The 19,704-nt window shown below is 28.3% G+C and overlaps 1 protein-coding gene across 6 annotated transcripts in view; it reads right to left on the reverse strand.

Annotated features, from left to right (window-relative positions):
* Nucleotides 1–19,704, reverse strand: part of LOC101236754 (uncharacterized) — a 71,927-nt gene that overhangs the window by 32,340 nt on the left and 19,883 nt on the right. For 4 of the 6 annotated variants that reach the window (XM_065814204.1, XM_065814208.1, XM_065814206.1 and 1 more), the window contains exon 3: nucleotides 3,114–3,194. In XM_065814204.1, the coding sequence (XP_065670276.1) occupies nucleotides 3,114–3,194 (81 nt within the window). Of the gene's footprint in view, nucleotides 1–3,113; nucleotides 3,195–6,873; nucleotides 7,058–19,704 lie in introns of those variants that run through there. The other 2 variants (XM_065814207.1, XM_065814210.1) reach the window with 2 other exon arrangements.

Genomic DNA, 19,704 nt, shown 5'->3' on the forward strand with positions numbered 1-19,704 from the left:
ATTTTATTAAAATGGTTATATAATAGTTAGATTTTCTTGGAGTAATTATATTTAGCTGGATTTTTTGCTAACTGATTGCCTGCTTCAGTTTATTCAAATAATGCAGAATACTAAAATAGGTATCAGATAGCTATATATTAAAACACCACTAAAAATAACCTTATAGGTTGCTTAGACTACCTTCAACTCTTCATTGGAAATAAATTCAAAGGTTTGTAATTTTTTATTTATTATAATTGCAGTTAATAGGAATAAAAATATAGCTTTTTATCAATAATATTTACAGTGCAGAACAATGTATTAATACTCTTTTATGCTGCATGTTTCAAAAATCCAACATATAAATGCAATAAATTAGGTCAAGTACAATACAGGTCAAGCCAATTACAGTAGGCCAAGAAACATAATACATACCACCTGTTTTGAGAGTTTTTTAATAAAGTATTACAATATAAGGCTGACTTTGAAGTACAACAGTATAAGGTTAACTTTAGTTGACGTAGTTTAGTTACTGGTGGTGTACTGTTAGTTACTGGAATAAATTCTGGTGGTTAAAATGTTGATCACCCTGATTTAGATTGTTGTGTTTTAAACTTATTACCAGCTGAAAAGTTTTGACTGAAGCATTCTTTTGATAAACTGCTGAACTTTATCTCAGCATAAAACTGTTGAAATAGTTTGCACCAAACTCTTTTGACATGGAAAAAAACACCAACATCTAGTTGCTGCAGAATGTGTCACGAATAAGTTGGTAAGTAAATTTGAAAGATTTTTTTCAACACCACGAGTCCATCTACAACTGAAATATAATGGCACGCCACGAGTCCATCTACAACTGAAATATACTGCTTTTAACTATACAACTAGATTCATTGGTCCATTTAAATGTTTTTATTAATAGAAGTATGTTCATTTTTATTAATAGAAGTTAGAACTTTTTTTTTTTTTTTAAATAGGAAATTTTGAAATAAGATTCTTGACCACCTTAAAAAGTCATACAAGAATATGTTTTAAGTTCATTGATAAATTTCAATTCTGAGAGCTTTGTGTCTACTTTTTTTTAAAAAAGAAAAGAAAAAAAAGTTATTGGGCAGTCGTAGAATTTATTAACAAAAAAATTATCAGAAAAAAATCCTCTACAATATGATCGAAAAGTATTTAAAAAAATTTAATCAATAATTATTTAAGAGCAAAAGAAAAAATGTTGTCAACTATTTCTTTTTATCAACTATTTCATTTTATCATTTTTTTACTCTATTAATTGATAAACTTCAAATTTCACACAATCTCTTAGCATTAAAAAACTATGGTAATATAAAGTTTAAATGCAATTTGAAGGAGTTACAAGTTTGTATTCATCTCAAGTTTGTGCAGATATGAGTCTAAGATATGATACAAATATGAATGTTGACTAATAGCAACTTTCTGTGTGTGTATTATCTATGTTATTTGTTTTGTTTTTGTTTTGTACATAGTCGCTCTCCTCAATATAGCAAGGCTATATGACTGTGAACCATCCAGAATATAGACTTTACATACATTTTGTGTAATTTATAACATGCATATGTAAAATCTATATTTCTAGTAAATATATTGCTTTTTGTTGTTGTTGTTGTAGAAGGGCTAAAAGTTTAGGGGTTTTTTGTTTCCTGACTCTAAGGTTGAAATCTATGCAAAGCATCTTATTTGACATAAAAATATATTTGTTTTGAAATTTCTGTCTGAATTTATCTTATACACCAAAAAACCGTATTGCTGCCACTGCTCTCTGCATGAACTACTGGTTCCGAATTATGTTTAAACTATGACTCAAGCTTTAATCCTACTGATTTTTTTTTCTTTTTAATCTAAGAGGGACTAAGTTAGGCAACTTTGTTCATTTCAGTATAATCATTTTTATGTATTACTTTTATAACTAAAAATGTTTGGGGCTAAAAATCAATTGTCAAAACAAAAAAATTGATACCTGTACAAAGTCAATTATTTATGTCTGAAAAACTTTTTAAAATTATTTTATACTCATTACAGTTTTTTTAAATGTAATTTGCAACACGAATAAAAACAATTTTTTTTTTGAGATAGCAAATTATTTTAATTAGCAAATACATTAAAGCCGAATTACTTCGCAGCAATAAGAAATATATGGTTACTCTTGAGTCCTTAATACAAGGGAGGGGAGGGGGGGGGGGGGGGAATGGGAATAAAAGGTGAGGGGGGTTTTTTTTTTACTATATTTATCTTGGTCAGTTCATGAAAATTTCCAATCTGATGTTACAATCTAAGTATTTTTTATAAAAAATTTCTCTTTATAAATCAAAATATATTTTGTAAAAAACAAATATTTTTTACAAAATATGCATAAAACTATTTAATTCTAACGTGGCATGCGGTCAAAGGCACATTTTTTAACAGCCATTTTATCATCATTTCAATAGGATTTAATATATTGATATAAGTTTTATAATTTGAAAAGTATAGGACCTTCAAAAGCTTTTTGAAGTTCCTATACTTTGACAAATTATAAAACTTATCTTTGACAAATCAAGATTTACTAGGTTGACACTATTTAAAGCCTGTTTACACTGAAAGTTTTTGTTTTTATTTGTGACTGAAATAATTATTTTCTGATTTTTAAGGCCAATTTTCAATGAACTTTTTTTTTTAGTTAAGATATAAATTTTTTGTTGATAAGTAAAAATCATTAAACCCCTTATATTAAAAATTAATATCCTTGTATTAAGGACTCGTGAGTACCTTTCTTAATGTACTACTGACAAGGAAAAAATTAATGAAAATTGAAAGGGCATATGATATTATATTGAAAATTTACTTATAAGTCATTTACTCTTTCAAATAAATGCTATAATTTCTAATTTTACCAAATACTCAAATAATTGCCGTATTCTGTCATGTATGGTATGAGAGTTATTTACAGGCTTATTTTAAAAGCTTACAACTTTACAAGACCACTCTGGTTTAAAAATTCTGCTTTAGATGTGTTTATTTTGTTTTTTAAAATATCTAAAACATAAATAAATAATAAAGACTAATATAGATATAAAATTGTATTACAATTTTATAAATTTCAATTTAGCTTACTGTTAAAAACTAACCTTAATGGATGGGAAACAGTTTTCTGTAGAACCATGTATAGGACCTTTGCATCCTTCACTCTCATAGCGAGCACGATAAGTCTAAAAATAGTTACACTTTTACTCTATATTACATAAATAAAATAGTAAATAGAAAAAAGCTCATTACTTAAATTACATTAATATTACATTGACGCGACATTTGTAATCCTGACCAAGACACAAGTGCCTTTATTTGACTCCTTATCAAATATTTAACAAATATAACAAACATTTATAGGCTCAATTTGTTAATTTTTTGTTAAAATGTCAAATATGCTTACTTTTATTTTATGAATTGTTTTTCACATTCAAAGCATTTATTTAAAAGTATAAGAGCACCAATCATTAACGAAATTAATGTTAATAATGTTTTATGTTTGTAAAACTAAAACATCATTTAAGTGAAATTGACACTTTATTTCTTGAAATAAAGATTAAGATGAGCTGAAAAATTGATTTTTTTAATTTTAAATTTTATGAAGTGTAGAACAAAAAATAATAAGGAACAAAAAACTAATTTTATCAGTATGATAAATTAGCACTACTTAGACCATATGGAAATATATATATACATACATATATATATATACATATATATATATATACATATATATATATATATATATTTATATATATATATATATATATATATATATATATATATATATATATATATATATATATATATACATGTATGTATAAATATTAGGGTGGGGAATAAAACACTTGTCAATTTGTTCCAGAGGTCCGAAATAACAAAAATTTCTACTTTTTGTAAATATGGAGGGGGCATTGTTACTCAAAAATATTTCAAAAATACCATAAGAGTTATTTTAGTAGCCTGATATATCTGATTTTAGATATTTTATTTTATTTTTTTGCAAAAGATGATGGAAATAATCATTCCTGCTCATTTGAATACCTATAAAATACGTATATTTGGGAGGTGGGGTTGTGGTGGTGATTAAGTTGAAAAAAAATCCGTAATTTTAAAATTTTTTTATTTCAGTGTGACTAAAAATAATATCAACAAGCAATAGTTCCAAAAAATATCTTATCATGAGGTTTTACTTGTTGGAAAAAGAATTAGAATACCAAATCATCACATCACACAATCAAAACTAAGAAAACTGTATTGTAATATTATCATTACAGAGATCTTATGCTAGGAGATGAGTTTCTAAACATATTTTCAGTTAATATAGCTTCATGTCTGCATAGTAATTTTTTTACTGCAATAGTACTTATTGAAATAGACAGTTGTCTCCAAAATTATTTACGTAAATTTGGCAAAAAGTAAGAATTCTTTTTGCTAATACTGACAAGCATATCAGGTGTTTGTTATATTAAAATGCTTTTTAATTTAGAGTTTCATTTTAAATTGATTTAAATTGACTAAACAAGAAGATGTAGATTTTCTTAATGACCAAAAAGGAACTTGTAATAAAAAAAGGTTAGGTAAAGATGATATTTTGCAAAAAATTTTAAAAAACAAAACAAAAACAAAAAATTAAAAAAATTTCAAAGAATGAAAGAGTCCATAAGAAAAACAGAAAAATTTTGATTACTGAAAAAAAAGAAGACACAAAAAAATGCTTAGATACTTTCAATGATGACAAAGATGAGTAGTATCTCCAGCCTACTACAGCCAAAAAATTGAAAAATCAAGTGCTGTTCTTCTTTTTGTTTCAAAAAACATTGGAAAAGATTTTGTGGAACTCTTGCTTCACTTAAAAATAACAGTTCCGAAAAGACAGATGATTATTCTATTTCTAAACGAAGTATTTTGAGGCAGAAAAAGTCAAGTATAAATAAAAATGCATGTAATATTAAAGACAACTTTATTATACTGGCAAAGGGTAAAAGTCTTACATTGCATTTTGACTCAGAAATTATAGTAGAAATGAAGCTGCCAGTCTTATAAAGACTGAGAGTTTTTTTGACTATTTTGAATGTTTGTCCTTTGACACCACAGTCACTAATACTGGTCGGCTAAAAGGTATCTGTGCTCTAATTGAGCAGTGGAGAGGAAAAGCTTTGATTTGGATGGCTTGTTGCCATGTTTATGAACTACATATAAAGGTAAATATTGAAAAAAGATAATATAAACAAAGTATAATTAAATATTTAATTGTAAATATTTCTCAATAAGTTAATTGACTCACCTTGTTATTAAAATTTAAAAAAGTGATTTGAAATAAATACCTTTCAGCACTTTTGAAGTGTTCTTACTGGAGGTAATACAAGTGGACCAAAGACTGAGTTATATGAAAGGTTCAAGTATAAATAGAAATCAATTTCTTAAAAAAAAGGTAAATTATGATAACCTGAAGAGATTTGACTCCTTTTTTTGGGAAAGCAGGTTGGCTTGTTTGCTAATTAGATAATGTATTTGACTATAAGTTTTAACAATGAAGTTTTTTATAAAAATTTAGGCTCTGAATCATTAAGACTTCTTCAAAATTGTCTAATAATAAAATCTAAATTAAAGTTTAAGACTTTCGCTTTAGATTTCTGATAGTTTTACATTATGTCAGTTTTATGGCACATGTAGTTTATTATATGATATGAGTTTATTATATGATAATATATGACCTTCTTTAGCCTCAATTTAGTAGCTTGGGTCCTAATATAATACCATTGCAAGAGGGAAAGCTGATTCATGAAATAGCTTCATTAACAGCACTATCAGTTTTATGTTCCATTGTTTATTAAAGCTCCTATCACTGCCACAGCACCTTCTTTAGAGCTTAAAGCTATTAATGAACTGATATAATATTCTGAGTTCTGTCTTAAACCAGCAGAAGCTGTTCTGAAGTTACTTAAAAAATACAATTGGTATTTATATGAAAGATTTGTGGTGATGTGTCTTGCAGATAAATGTTTACCTGCAGTTCAGTTACATAAATTAGCTCTTAAATTATCTTATACAGCTAAGCCTTGCAGTTATAAGATAGGAAAACTGAGTTCTGAAATTTTTATTGACAATGAAAATAAAAATAACAAAAAAAGTTGAAAACTTCAATGGTCCCGAAAGCTGGGTTTTTTTTTATTTATTAAAAATGACATTACATGAGACCTAATGGCTTAAATAAGTCCCAGTTTGACAAAATCAGTTTATCAAACTGGGACTTATTTCCTGATTATATTAGATTTAGAAATTACGTCACTGGTCTTCTTGTTGTAAATGAAAGTGTACAACATGCTATTAAGCTTGGTCAAGACTTATTAAAACTTTCAGAAGCGAAGAACATAACCAAGTTAATTTACTGGTTAGTGCTGATCAACATCTAAAATTTCAGATAACAGATTAAGAATCTTGGCTGAAAACTTTAAAATTATATTTCTTAAGAAAAAAATTTGAAAATATTTTTAATTTAAAATATGAAGGAAATAATTTGTTTAAACCATCACCCCTCCCCCCCCTCGCAAAAATACATAACATGTATTCAAATGGATAGGACTGACCATTCTCATCATCTTTTGCAAAACAAAACATAATCTAAAATCAGATATATCAGGCTTCAAAAATAACTCTAATGGTATTTTTGAAATATTTTTAAGTGACCCTATGTCCTCCATATGCAGTGACTGATCCAGGGGGTAGGGGGTAAGCATCACCCACCAACGCCACCACCAGGATCTGAAAGTCGTAAAATATATTAGAAATGGAGGATTTTTTTTTTTTTTTTTAGGAGACGCAAATGTTATACAAAATACAAAAATATTCCAATATCACCTCCCCCACCCCCACAACCACTACCACCATCACAACCACAAGAAAATCTTGGATCCGTCACTGTTTATATCATATCACGTCACTGTCAATCATATCCGTCACTGTCTATATCATACCGAAATTACAGAATGTTTTAATTTTTAAACATAGTTATGTGTACAAAAATTCAAATTTTTTGTATTTTCGGACTGCTGGGACCAATTATAGGAGTGCCCTTAAAAAAATTCAGAAAGAACCGCAAAAATTGTTTTTTTTAATTATTTACTTTGGTGTTATTTTTATTTACTTTTACTTAATTACTTTTATTTAAGAAACTATATTAAATTTTTACTTTTTTTGCATCAACAATATTTTTTTTTGGTAAACATGTTTCTTTGTATAACCATTCCCGACACATCGAGTTCTCATATTGTAACATTTTTGTGTGTAATTGTACTGTTCACTTTTGACATATTGAAACTTTTAATCGTTTGGCTGCAGGTGCATTTTTTTCGTTATTGTTTTGCTGTTATTGTTGCTCATAATTGTTTTGCTTAAAGTTTAGCAACTTTTACAGCTTCTTTTGTTGCTTTTTCTTCACCTTTATGTTTGAGGAACTCGATCATATTTTCTTCGGTAATACCTTTTCTGCCAAGTTTTGATATGCTACACTGCTTTGATTTCTTAATCGAAGTTTTAATTTCTTGTTTTTGCAGCGCTCAACACATGCTTGATACCTACCAAAACTCGAGCTGGCGTAGTTGATAAAGATGGCAATCGGTGTTTAGTTGAGCAAAATGGTATAGGTGCTGTGGAGGCTGTTAAAGATGATGATGTTGGATCAGCTTTGGTTTGATTGCTAATGACTTGTGATTTATGTTGTTTTTATTAAGTGGAAATAAGGCAGTGAACGGGAAACCAGCAATTGCATGCAAGCATGTAAAATATATACCATTCTCGTAGAGCAGACAAGGTCAATAGACAATCAGTGTCTGTTGCCATGTCAATAGACACTCAGTGTCTGTTGTCATGTCAATAGACACTTAGCGTCTGTTGCCATGCCAATAGACACTTAGCGTCTGTTGCCATGCCAATAGACACTTAGCGTCTGTTACCATGTCAATAAACACTAAGTGTCTATTGCTATGTCAATAGGCTCAAAGTGTGTATTGCCAAGAGCATTCTTCACATATTTTACAACCATAGGGTAGAAGCCTTTTATCCGATGGTTGTAGAATTTTTTAAGAATGCTCTGGTAGACAATATATTCAAGATTATATTGTCTTTTTTGCACAGCAATACCGCTTCCAAAGTCAAGTGAGTCGTATTCCCATCTAGTACTAAAATATAAATACCACCAATTTACTCAGTTTTGGGTATAAATAATTCTTTCAGCCATTCATTAACTTATTGTGCTCCTTTCAACTCGATTTTAGAATTGAATATTTTGTACCAACTGGACCACCTTTTGCCGTATCAGGACGAAAGTTTATTTTGACTTTGTATATCACTAATGGTGGTGCAAAATGCCCATCAGCATTGCAACAATTATTAACAGAATAATGATTTTTTTCGTTGTTGCCAGTAAATTTAAATGCACGACTTGAGTGTTGATACTCGTACGCCATGTTAGAATGCAGCTTTTCTCAGTGACGTATTGTTTTCTTTCATATCAATTAATGCGACTAGTATATCATCTTATTTGTATGCTTTTTTAGTTAACATTTTGAAGTGAGTGAGTTGAGATGAATTGAGTGAATGATGATTAATTTGAGAAGTAATATAGCATTTGATTTGAGTTTTAACGTTTTTACCTAATTTAATTAATAAGCTATGGTTGTACAAACAAATAACGTAACATAAAATAACATTAACAAATAACATAATAACTCATTTTTAATTAAACCGGAATTAACACCTTGTTAATTAGATAAAGATAGGCGCTCAGCCACTAAACTTAGTAATTAATCGTGTGCGCGGTTTTATCAGAAAAGAGAGTTTTTTTTACTTTTTTACTTAACTTTTTGTTCTAGCTGCATAAAAGTTATACTATTAGAATGGAAATTGAATTTCCAACGAGATAGTGTTAAAATTATTTTTATATTAGTTTTGGTTCTAGTACTATTTTGTTTGTAACGATAAGAAATTTATAAAAAGTATCGACTCCCCGTTAAAGTTATCATATATAGTAGTTTCAAGACTGGAGAACCTGAAGAAGATAAAATTTTATCATCAGTAACCTTTGATAATAAAAAAGACAGCAAAAGTTTATTGTTAGAAAAAATCAAGTAAGGAATCTTGATTGACAATTAATTCAATTATGTTCTTTTTGAATTTTTGAGAGTTATTGGCTTCTCTTAGTTTACAACTCATGCTTGTAAAATGGTTCCATAGCATTGGGCCACGATAGGAAATGGCAAAGCACGTAAGTTTTGATATAGGGAAAGGTTTTTTATAATTTCCGGTTGATCGAGTGTTGTATCGGTTTGATATTTTTGAAAAAATATCATACTTCTTAGAAGAGGTTTAGCGTTTGTGAAGCGATTTTGAAAATAAATAATGCGTGCTGCATAATTTTTTTGTTTGAGGAGACATTTGAGTTTAGATTTGTTTGTACTACCCCAAACAATATTGCCATACGATAAATAGCTATGTACGAATGCAAAATATAGCTGAGTTAGGGTAGATTTGTCTAAGATTTGACGGGTTTTATATAAAATACCAATATTTCTTGAGATTTTATTGCTAATATATTTAATATGATCTCTCCAGGATAAGTTTTCATCTATTAAGACACCAAGTAATTTATTTGTAAAAGAGCGCTCATTTTCCATGTTATTTATATATAGCATTGGTAAGGATTTAGGAATATATTGAAACTTTCGTTTAGAATGGAATAAGAAAAACTTAGTTTTAACAGTGTTTAAAGATCGGCTGTTCGCGTTAAGCCAGATTGATTTTTGTTCTAGTTCATTGTTTGCAACTTGAAATAGAGAAATAATGTTATTGTGAGAATGAAATAAAGTGGTGTCATCTGCAAACATGATGGTAGACATAGTATTTGATGCTTTATATAGATCGTTGACGCATATTAGAAATAGTAAAGGAACTTAAAATATTATCAGATAATAAGTTTGTTTGTCTGAAAACCGTCATTTAGAGATATAAACTGTTTTCTATCAGTTAAGTAACTGGTAAACCATTTATGGTATGTATGACATATTCCATAATATTTTATTTTATCTAGTAAAGTTTGATGGTTAACGGTATCGAACGCTTTTGACAAATCTAGAAATATACCTAAAGTGAAATTGTTATGAGAAGATGCTCCACTGATAACTTCAACTAGTTGCATAAGTGCATGCTCCGTAGAGTAATTTGATCGAAAACAATATTGGTTACAATAAAGAAGATTGTTTTCGTCCAAAAAGGAAAATAGCCTATTATACATGATACGCTCGAGGATTTTAGAAAAAACTGGTAACACTGAAATAGGTCGATAATTTGAAAACCAGACTTTCATCTCCTGTTATAAAAATGGGTGTAATAATTGCAATTTTAAGTTTATTTGGAAAAACACCTGTATTGAGCGATTTATCAAAAACATCTAATAAAAAATCTTTAATAAATCCATAGCAATCTTTGATTATGCTTGCTGAAATAAAATCATAACCTGTTGCTTTATTAGTATTGAGTTTTTTCATCGAATCCTCAAGTTCTTTACTAGTGAGTTTTTTAAATTCTAAGTTTTTATCAGACTTTGATAAATAGTTCGAGAAATGAACCGTAGTGTGTTTAATTTTACTGGCTAAGTTTTGACCTATGTTTACGAAAAACTCATTAAAATTTGTTGCTACCGATTTACCATCAGAGATCTGAGTGTCGTCAACGGTAATCACGCTGGGTAAGACTTTATTGTGAATTTTTTGTTTACCGAGAATCAGTTTAATTGCATCCCATGTTTTTTTCCCGTTACCTTTTAGGCTCAATAGCTTGTTTTTGAAATATGTAGTTCGGGCTATTTTTTTGGTTCTTTCATATAGACGTTTGTGGTTTAAGTAATTATGCTTGTTGTGATCTTTCTTTGATTTAATAAAACGTATATATAGCTTTTGTTTTCGCTTCGAACACTTTAAAAGGTTTTTTGAGAACCAAGGGTTGAGAAGTCTTTTAGTTTTTGTTTTGTTAGGAAAATGCTTGTCGTACAAATTAAGAAATTTATTTAGAAATAGGTTGTAGCTTTTGTTAGCGCATGTCTCGAGAAATACAAAGTTCCAATTTATAGAAGACAACTCTAGTTTAAACATATTTTTGTTTGGGTGGTAAAGATTCTTTTTTTTAAGAATGAATTTTTTTTTAGTATATTTTTTGGTTTTTTGAAAATTGCAAAGACTGGAAAATGGTCTCTTATGTCACTTCGAATAATGCCTGTGGAATGGAAAAGAGTGTTTGTGAAAATATTGTCGATCGCAGAATAACAGTTTTGCGTGATTCTTGTTGGTTTCTTTATTATAGGCACCATTCCAAACTCTATTTAAACTCTAAAATATTTTCACCATATTTGAGATAGTCCACGTTAAAATCTCCAGCAAATAAAGTTTTTATTTGATAGTTTCGATCAGTGTACAGATATGGTGAGCGGTTTGACACGGTTTTACTCTATATAAAACGTCAAATAGAAAAAAAATAAATAAAAAAATAAAGCCGCATAAGACGCCTTGTCGATGCATATACAACACAATACTGGTCATTCTATTTAATTTTGGTTGATAATAACTTATCAAAAACAAGAATTGTTTTTGTAAAACCTATAAATAAAATGTTGTCTCCTCAATGAAAATCAAATAGCAAATCAAATAAATGTGAGCAAAAAAAATATTGCTGAAAGCTAGAATATTTATGTTGACAGGATTTATGAGTTCTTACATTTAAGCTATGAGTAGAAAACCACAGTGTTGCATAGCACAGTGACTCAAAACAACAATAGAAAATGGCAATAAACTCCTCACTTTTAATAAAGTGCCTTTTTTTTTTAGATAACGTTAAAACTACATTATTAAAAAACATTAATAACAAATTATTGTTTTTTTATTTCAAAAGTAAAAATAATTTTTTTTATAAATTTTTAATTTATATTTTATAGTTTTTTTTAAAGATATCTGAAAAATGTTAGATTTCACAGGTCAACAAAAAACTTATTACAATAATTTTGACGTTTGCTCTTAGGGTCATGGCACCACCTACCGCGACTTTAAGAAAACTTTTAACTTCAAAACTTCTTAATTCCAAAACTATAACAGATTTTTATTTAGGGTTTTCGAATTAATATTTTATACTCAATTATTAACTAAATTATATAATTCGAATTTGAGTAAAGCTATTCTTTTAATGTTATTTTTAATTTTTTGGAAGATCTAGTACGTTTCTTTACCTACCGTGATAAAGCACCACCTACCGTAATCGATTCTCCGCCTACCGTGCATGAAAAAAAATCGTATATTTTAGTTTTACTTTTATATATTTAAATCAAGAAACAAATACATAAATTTAATATGATTACAAAACAAAGAAGATATTGGTCATAAAATTATCACCCGAAGCTTTTTTCTGAATTTAAACTTTTTTTCTTTTGAAATTCTTTTTTTTAATGTTTTTTTTTTGTCTTTTATTTTTCTTTTCTTTTGTTACAGTTTGTTTTCTTTTAGATTTTTCTTGTTTTTCTTTTTCTTTCAATTCTTTTTTTTCAGCAGCTTTATTTTTACGTTCAATATTTTTGATATCTTCTTCTTCCTTTGCATTTTCTCTAGTTATTTGAATCTCTAACCATTTGGATGAAGTTACAACGCTCGGTAATCGTTCAACTTGTAATGGGTTTACATCTTTTACTATTTTTTTATTTGAATCTGGTGGATCTGCTGCTGATATACTTTCACCGGATTCATCAATTATTACACTTTTTCCAAATTCGCTAACATTACTAGATACGATTTCATTTTGCGTACTGCTAATATCTTAATACGATTCTTTATCGATTTCATTGTTCAATACATTATTGTTGGCTTCTATTAAATTTATGGTTTGTTTGGAGCTATCGTTAAATCTAAATTTTTCCAAAAATTAAATAATTCTCTGAAGTCAGTTTTACCTCCCCATTCTTTATTTCCAGTTTTTTCAAACTGTAGCAATACTTCAAGTGCAACGTTGTTTTCAAATAAGTTTCCCACGTTATTATGGCTTGAAAGATTCGTTTCATTATTATCAATTGTGGAATTCAATTTAACACGTTGAATTACTTTTTTATAATCAACATTATTCGCATTTAATGGGAATATTCCTGTCGACCTAAATCCGTTAATAATATTTTTTTTCATATTTGGATCCATGACAAAATTATTCAACAACATTGGTACATTTTCTTTTCAAATTTCATTAAAATCGTTATCCAATTTAAATTGCCGACAAATGTTCTACCTTTTTTTTTTCATTGATTCGAAAACTGACACATCTAATAGTTGTAAGATGTGTGTAGCATTAGGAAACAACGAAATCAAATGAATTCTTTCCGAAGAGCAATACATGCTGAGCTCTTTAGACAGATCCGAGCGATTTCCATCCATGAACATATATATAGGTAATTGTGTATTAAAAGATTTCAAATATGGTACTAACACATTTGTGAAGTACTCATAAAAGCATTTGGCGGTCATCCAGCCGCTGTCACTTTTACCGAGTCCCCAACCTTGTGGTACAGCAGCAGCAATAGTTTTTAGCATTCGAGCATACTTGTACAATGTTAATGATGGTGCAAGTTCACGATTTGCATTTACGCAAAATAGAGTTGTAAGGTTTTCCTTATCGCTGTTGTTGCATTCTTCATAAACATTTCTTCCTCTAATGCCAATTACTTTTCCAGTTTTTGGTGCTAACTCAAAACCAGTTTCGTCTAAATTAAATATATGAGATGGATCATTAAGGTATTACGCATCATCGCCTAATAATTCATACACCTCATTAAACCATTTTCTTATCGATACTTCAATTATAAGACCTCTAACTCGACTAATTTGTCGAGCTAGAGGTCTCGCACTATAACTTTTTTTTTGTACCGCCTTAATTAATAACTTTTTTGTTATCGCAAAACCCATGTTAGCGCACTGCATTAACCAAGCAATCAATTCATTCTCTATTTCTTCTCCAAGATATGATTTAAGGCCAGAGTTTTGCCGTTTGAGTTGGCTTTTACCAGATAATTTGTCGTTAAAGGTATATTGTCGATAAAGGTACTTTCAGGATCATTCAACTTTTTGCTGACACTTAAAATTTTTTCACCTTTATTTGAAGCTCTAAGTGCTGCAAGCAGTTGTTTTTCTGAATACAAAAGCTTTTTTTGAATATTTTTTTTCTTTTTTGAACCTTGCATCTTTCTAATCGAATTCATTTCACATAATAAACAAAGTATAAAAAACATATCAAATAAATACTCCCTAGGGTTAAATTCATTTCACATAATAAACAAAGTATAAAAAACATATCAAATAAATACTCCCAAGGGTTAAATTCATTTCACATAATAAACAAAGTATAAAAAACATATTAAATAAATACTCCCTAGGGTTAAATTACCTTTAATTGGTAATTGAGTTGAACTGAAATGGTTTTTTTAGAGAGAGAACTTCGCAAAATAAAACACGTCCGAAAAAATATTTTTATAAACGGTAAGTGCTAACTATTATAATTTTCGTAATCACCTACTGAGTAAAAGATTAAACAATGTTATACAAAAAATACTAATATTTTTTGATAAAATTTAAAATATTCAATGTTTTTACAACTATTTTAAACTTTTATCAAAAAAATTATATAAGTTTTAAGCCGTAAAAAAAGTAAACAAACTATTTTTACTGTTAAAGATTTTCTTAAGAAAGAAATTAAAAATCATTTGCGGGTAAAAAAACATCTCAAATCTTTAAAAATACATCTTTTTAAAAACTATTTATTAATCAAATAAGTTAGTTTTGTTTAAAACAACACTAAAAAAATAAATTAAAAAAAAAAAAACATAAAAAATTTACTGACGAAAAATTTAAAAACCACGGTTCTTCACGGTAGGGGGTGCCATGACCCAACTTAATTTTGATACGCTGAATTCAAATCTGACATCAGATTTTTGTTGCAAGCTACAGATTTTTTGCAATGAAAACAATTATTATATTAATTGATATTATATATCAAGGACATATCCATAGAAGGGGGGTGATGGGGGCGATGGGGGCGATTGCCCCCCCCCCCCCCTCAAATATATTAGAAACAATTATTTTTTTTGTAAATTTATATATATATAACAAAGCTGTTGTTTGAAAATGGAAGTAAATTTGGAAGGCTGTTTAAAAGTGATTAGAAATCTTGATAAATTTGTGTGGTGTAAAAAAGTTGGATAGTTGGGAATATCAATATGACGCAATTTCATAGTTACATAGAATTGAACATTATAAGACTAATATTCTAAAAAAGCTAACTAAAGAAGTTTTATAATTTAAACCTAAAAACTTCCCCATTCTACTCTGGTCTGGATCCATCGAATCGAAAAAATTGCCCTTTCCTTTTTGGGTGGTCTGGATCCAACGAATCAAAAACCCCAAAAATTGTCCCGTTTTTCTTTCCTCCCATTCACTAGATGGTCTCGATACGCCCTTGTTATATATTAAATTATAAATGCTAGTAAGGTTTAAATGGTTTAAATTCAAACAACAATCAAGTGGTTTTTTCCTTGCTATTCATTATTTTAACAAATTCTTTATCATTTATTAGTTAGCAAACTTGTGATTTATCAAAAACTCCATCTTTTTTTTCTCTATTGACAAACCTGTAACAACTGTAAACAACTAGAACAGGACCTGAAATATCAAAACAGGAAACAAACGAATGGATTTCTAAAAAAAAATTAACAAACGTTTCCTTTCTTGTTCTAAAGTACGAAACTTTTGCAAAGTTGTCAAAAAAGTTCTTTTTCTTTAATCAAGGGGCTAATCAAGTACTTTTGCTTGCTTAAAAATTCCTAAATCGCGCACTAAGTCATTAATTTCTGTCTAAGTAAAACACTGAGGCAATTTCAAATGTTTCTCATTTTTCACAAAGGAGAGATATTACACATCAGATATTAGTTCTTCCGTTTTTTTTTTTCCGTTAGCAGAAGTAATGCTTTTTTTGGCGCCTTTTTTTTTCAAATACAGAAAGTTTTGACAAGACCAAAATGGCAATCGTCAAAATGGTTAAGTGGTTCTTTCCACATCATGGGGAGAGAAATTTAAACTTCAAAAGATAAAGTTTTCTTTTTTCTTTTGTCTAATCTTAAAGACTCTTTTCACAAATATTACACACAGTATGTGGAGCCCACTTTTTTCTAGATGATCAAGTTTAACTTGAAAATATCATTTGGATGCTACTTTTATAAAATTAGAAATGTTTCGTCTTTTTCTCACAAGTGCAAAGCAGCCACAGATATAACAGAACAAATTAGGGCACAATATTTACACAGAACAAATTGGGGCACAATATTTACACATTTATAAAAAAAAAGACAATGTCATGATTACTTTTTATCATGACTATTGAATGAAAATGCGTATAAAAATGTTTGTTTTCGAAAAATTGAAAAACTGATTATTGCAAAAATCCTAGAGCTTGCATACAAAAACGGAGCTTAGATTTTAAATCAATCTTAAAAAACGCATTAAAATTAATTTGAATATCTCATGCAACTGAAAAAAAGGTTGTTTTTTTTTGTAGACCAGTGTTTTTATTTAATTCCAATAGAGACTTTTTAATTTATATATGAGTGTATAATTAATTTATATAAGAGTGTATACTAAGATTTTTTTTTTGACTCTAATAATATATATATATATATATATATATATTTTCCAATATATTAGTAATATATTAAAAAGAAAATCTGGTTTTCTTGTTAAATTTTCGAAAAAAAAGTAGATAATATATATATATTTTTTAAATATCAGCTAAAAATTGTTCGCCCGAATTTAAAAAAATGTGCGTATTTTCCAGTTAACTAACATTTTCATAAACGAAAATCTTAATAATCAGAATTTGTTATTTATTATTACTTTACAAACTTTTTATTATATTATTATATTAGAATATAAACAGATTGCTGCGGTCTCCTGCGGTAGTGAAAGTTATTAAAAGATAGAAATGTTAATGAAGCAGGAAAAGCCTTGTTTTTCCGCCATTTTTTACTGTATTTATTACAGTTTATATCAAAATACAGTTTATATCAAATTACAGTTTATATCAAATTACAGTTATATCAAATTACAGTTTATATCAAAATAAAAGAAAATGACGGGAAAAGTAGTTTTACTTTAATATACCAATTATAGTTTTAAGAAACTTTCGTCATTATACAATACAGCGGAGAAAATAGAATTAGCCTCACCTTTTTTTTTGGTTCTAATTTTAAAAAAATGTCAGTGAAACAATTATTAAATCTACTTTATTTCTTATTATCTTCTACTACAGCTAAAAAGCTTATAAATTGGTATGTTTAATTAATTCCAAATGGAAAAAAAATTGAAAGTATTCAATTTGTGGAGAAAACAGAATTAGACTCATTTACGTTATATGCAAGAAAATACAGAAAATATTTTGTATTTATGCTCATTTGATATTTAGTATTGCTTCCTGAATTTTTAATGACTTCAAATATGCAACTTGACATACTAGTCACTAGAATTTTGATAGTTTCTATAAAAAAATTTTTCCAAGGTTTTCTGATACGAGTTTTCAGCTTACCATTTTCATAAACCTTTCTAGAAAGTATTCCCCATAGATTTTCAATCGTATTTAGATCTGGACTGCATGCGGGCCATTTTATTATGTGAATATTTTTTTCTCTAAACCAAGCTTTTGTAAGATTTGAATTTTGGATAGCAGCATTTTCTTATTGAAAAGTGAAATTTTTACCCATCAATTCTCCACCATAATCAAGCAAACTAGTTTCTAATATGTCAATATAGTCCTGTGAACTCATTTTTGTTAAAATCAATGCCAGTGGAAGTTTTTCAGCAAAGGAAAAAAAAAAACCAAACCACAACAGTTCCATTAAAGTTTCTTCCTATTTTCGAAGATTGTGCCAGTAATATTGATAGCCATCAGGACCATCTAGATTAAACTTTTTTTCATCATAAAGAGAACTTGATGCCACTCTTCCTGCCAAGACATGTGTTCTTTTGCAATTTGTAATCTAGTTTCTTTATGATGTAAACCACAAGCGTAAACCAAAACTGTAAGTTTTGGTTTTGGTTTACGCTTTTTCCAAACTGTATTCGAATCTTCATGTAAGATTTGTCTCACATGTTGAACAGTTACAGGTAATTGTTAATCAGCACGAATTTGAGATGCGGTCATGTGCTGAGCGGCAGCACGACCTACAATAGCTCGTTTATTACAAGTATCAATTTTACGTTTACCACCACTTCCCTTATAGCTCCATAAAAAACGCCCATCTTGAAGTAATTATTAACCACTTTTGGAGATCTTTTAATTTTCTTTGCAATTTTCCGATTAGATAAGCCTGTATCTTTTGTATGCTTTGATTACAGCTATTTCTTCGTTCGTTAAACGCTAAATGTTAAAAACAGTATGAGCACTGATTTCACAGTCTTTATTTAGCTTATAAATTACAATAAAAAGTTAAGTCACAAATACGTATCACCAGATCAAAAAAATTATTGATGAGCTAATTCTATTTGCTACCGCAAATGGTTTATCATATGTACCGCAATTTAAATATGCTATATTATAATCTAAAAATATGTTTGTAACAATGATTACACAGGTCAACAAAAAAAAAAAACTTTTCTGGTGCCGAGCAAACAATTTGTTTTTTGTATAGCATTTCTCATTTTGATTTCAAATATGCAATTCTTTTTTTTATCATCACGTCAAGTTGTAAAGATATTTAGGTTCAAATCTTAAGTATTTAGGGTAAAGTCCCTAATATTGTCGAAAAAAAAGTTATTCAAAAGTATGTCAACCTGGGTCTCAAAAAAAGGTTTTTTAAAAAAGATTTTTTAAAAGATAATTTCATAGAGATTTTAGAAAACATAAATATTTTTCCTTAAAATTTTTTGACAAAAAAATTATGTGAAAAAATGCTAAAGACTCTTAAAATAATTTCAACATAATGTTATTCAGCAATAATACAAAAATACTATTTTTATTATATTTTGGCTTAGAACATGGTGAGGCTAATTCTATTTTCTCCACTGTATTTATAAGCTTGCTGCTTATTTTAAATTTTGAAGAATGATTTGTTACTTAATAAATATAACATATTTAAAACAGCTTTACTCACACTGGTGGTTAAAGAAAACGCCAGGTTTTATTTCGTACCACTCAAACAAAACCTTTTTTATTCAAGAGTATTTGAGGAGCCCATCTGCAAACTGCAAAAAATCACAAAAAGAAATATTTTAAGTTAACTATATTTCCATATTCTATACACTAAAGTCTATCATCTATTTAAATGACTGGTCAATTGAAAGTTTTTTTGTCCTAAAAATAGACAACAAAAAAAATAGACAACAAAAAAATTAGACAACAAAAAAAATAGACAACAAAAAAAATAGACAACAAAAAAAATAGACAACAAAAAAATTAGACAACAAAAAAAATAGACAACAAAAAAAATAGACAACAAAAAAAATAGACAACAAAAAAAATAGACAACAAAAAAAATAGACAACAAAAAGTTCCTGTTGATGCACAACTATAAGTAGTTGAGTTTTTCGTCGTTTTTAACAACCAATTTAGTCGGACTTACAACCAATTTAG

This window comes from Hydra vulgaris, chromosome 12, assembly GCF_038396675.1.
Source record: "Hydra vulgaris chromosome 12, alternate assembly HydraT2T_AEP".
In the NCBI taxonomy this organism is placed as follows: Eukaryota; Metazoa; Cnidaria; class Hydrozoa; order Anthoathecata; family Hydridae; genus Hydra; species Hydra vulgaris.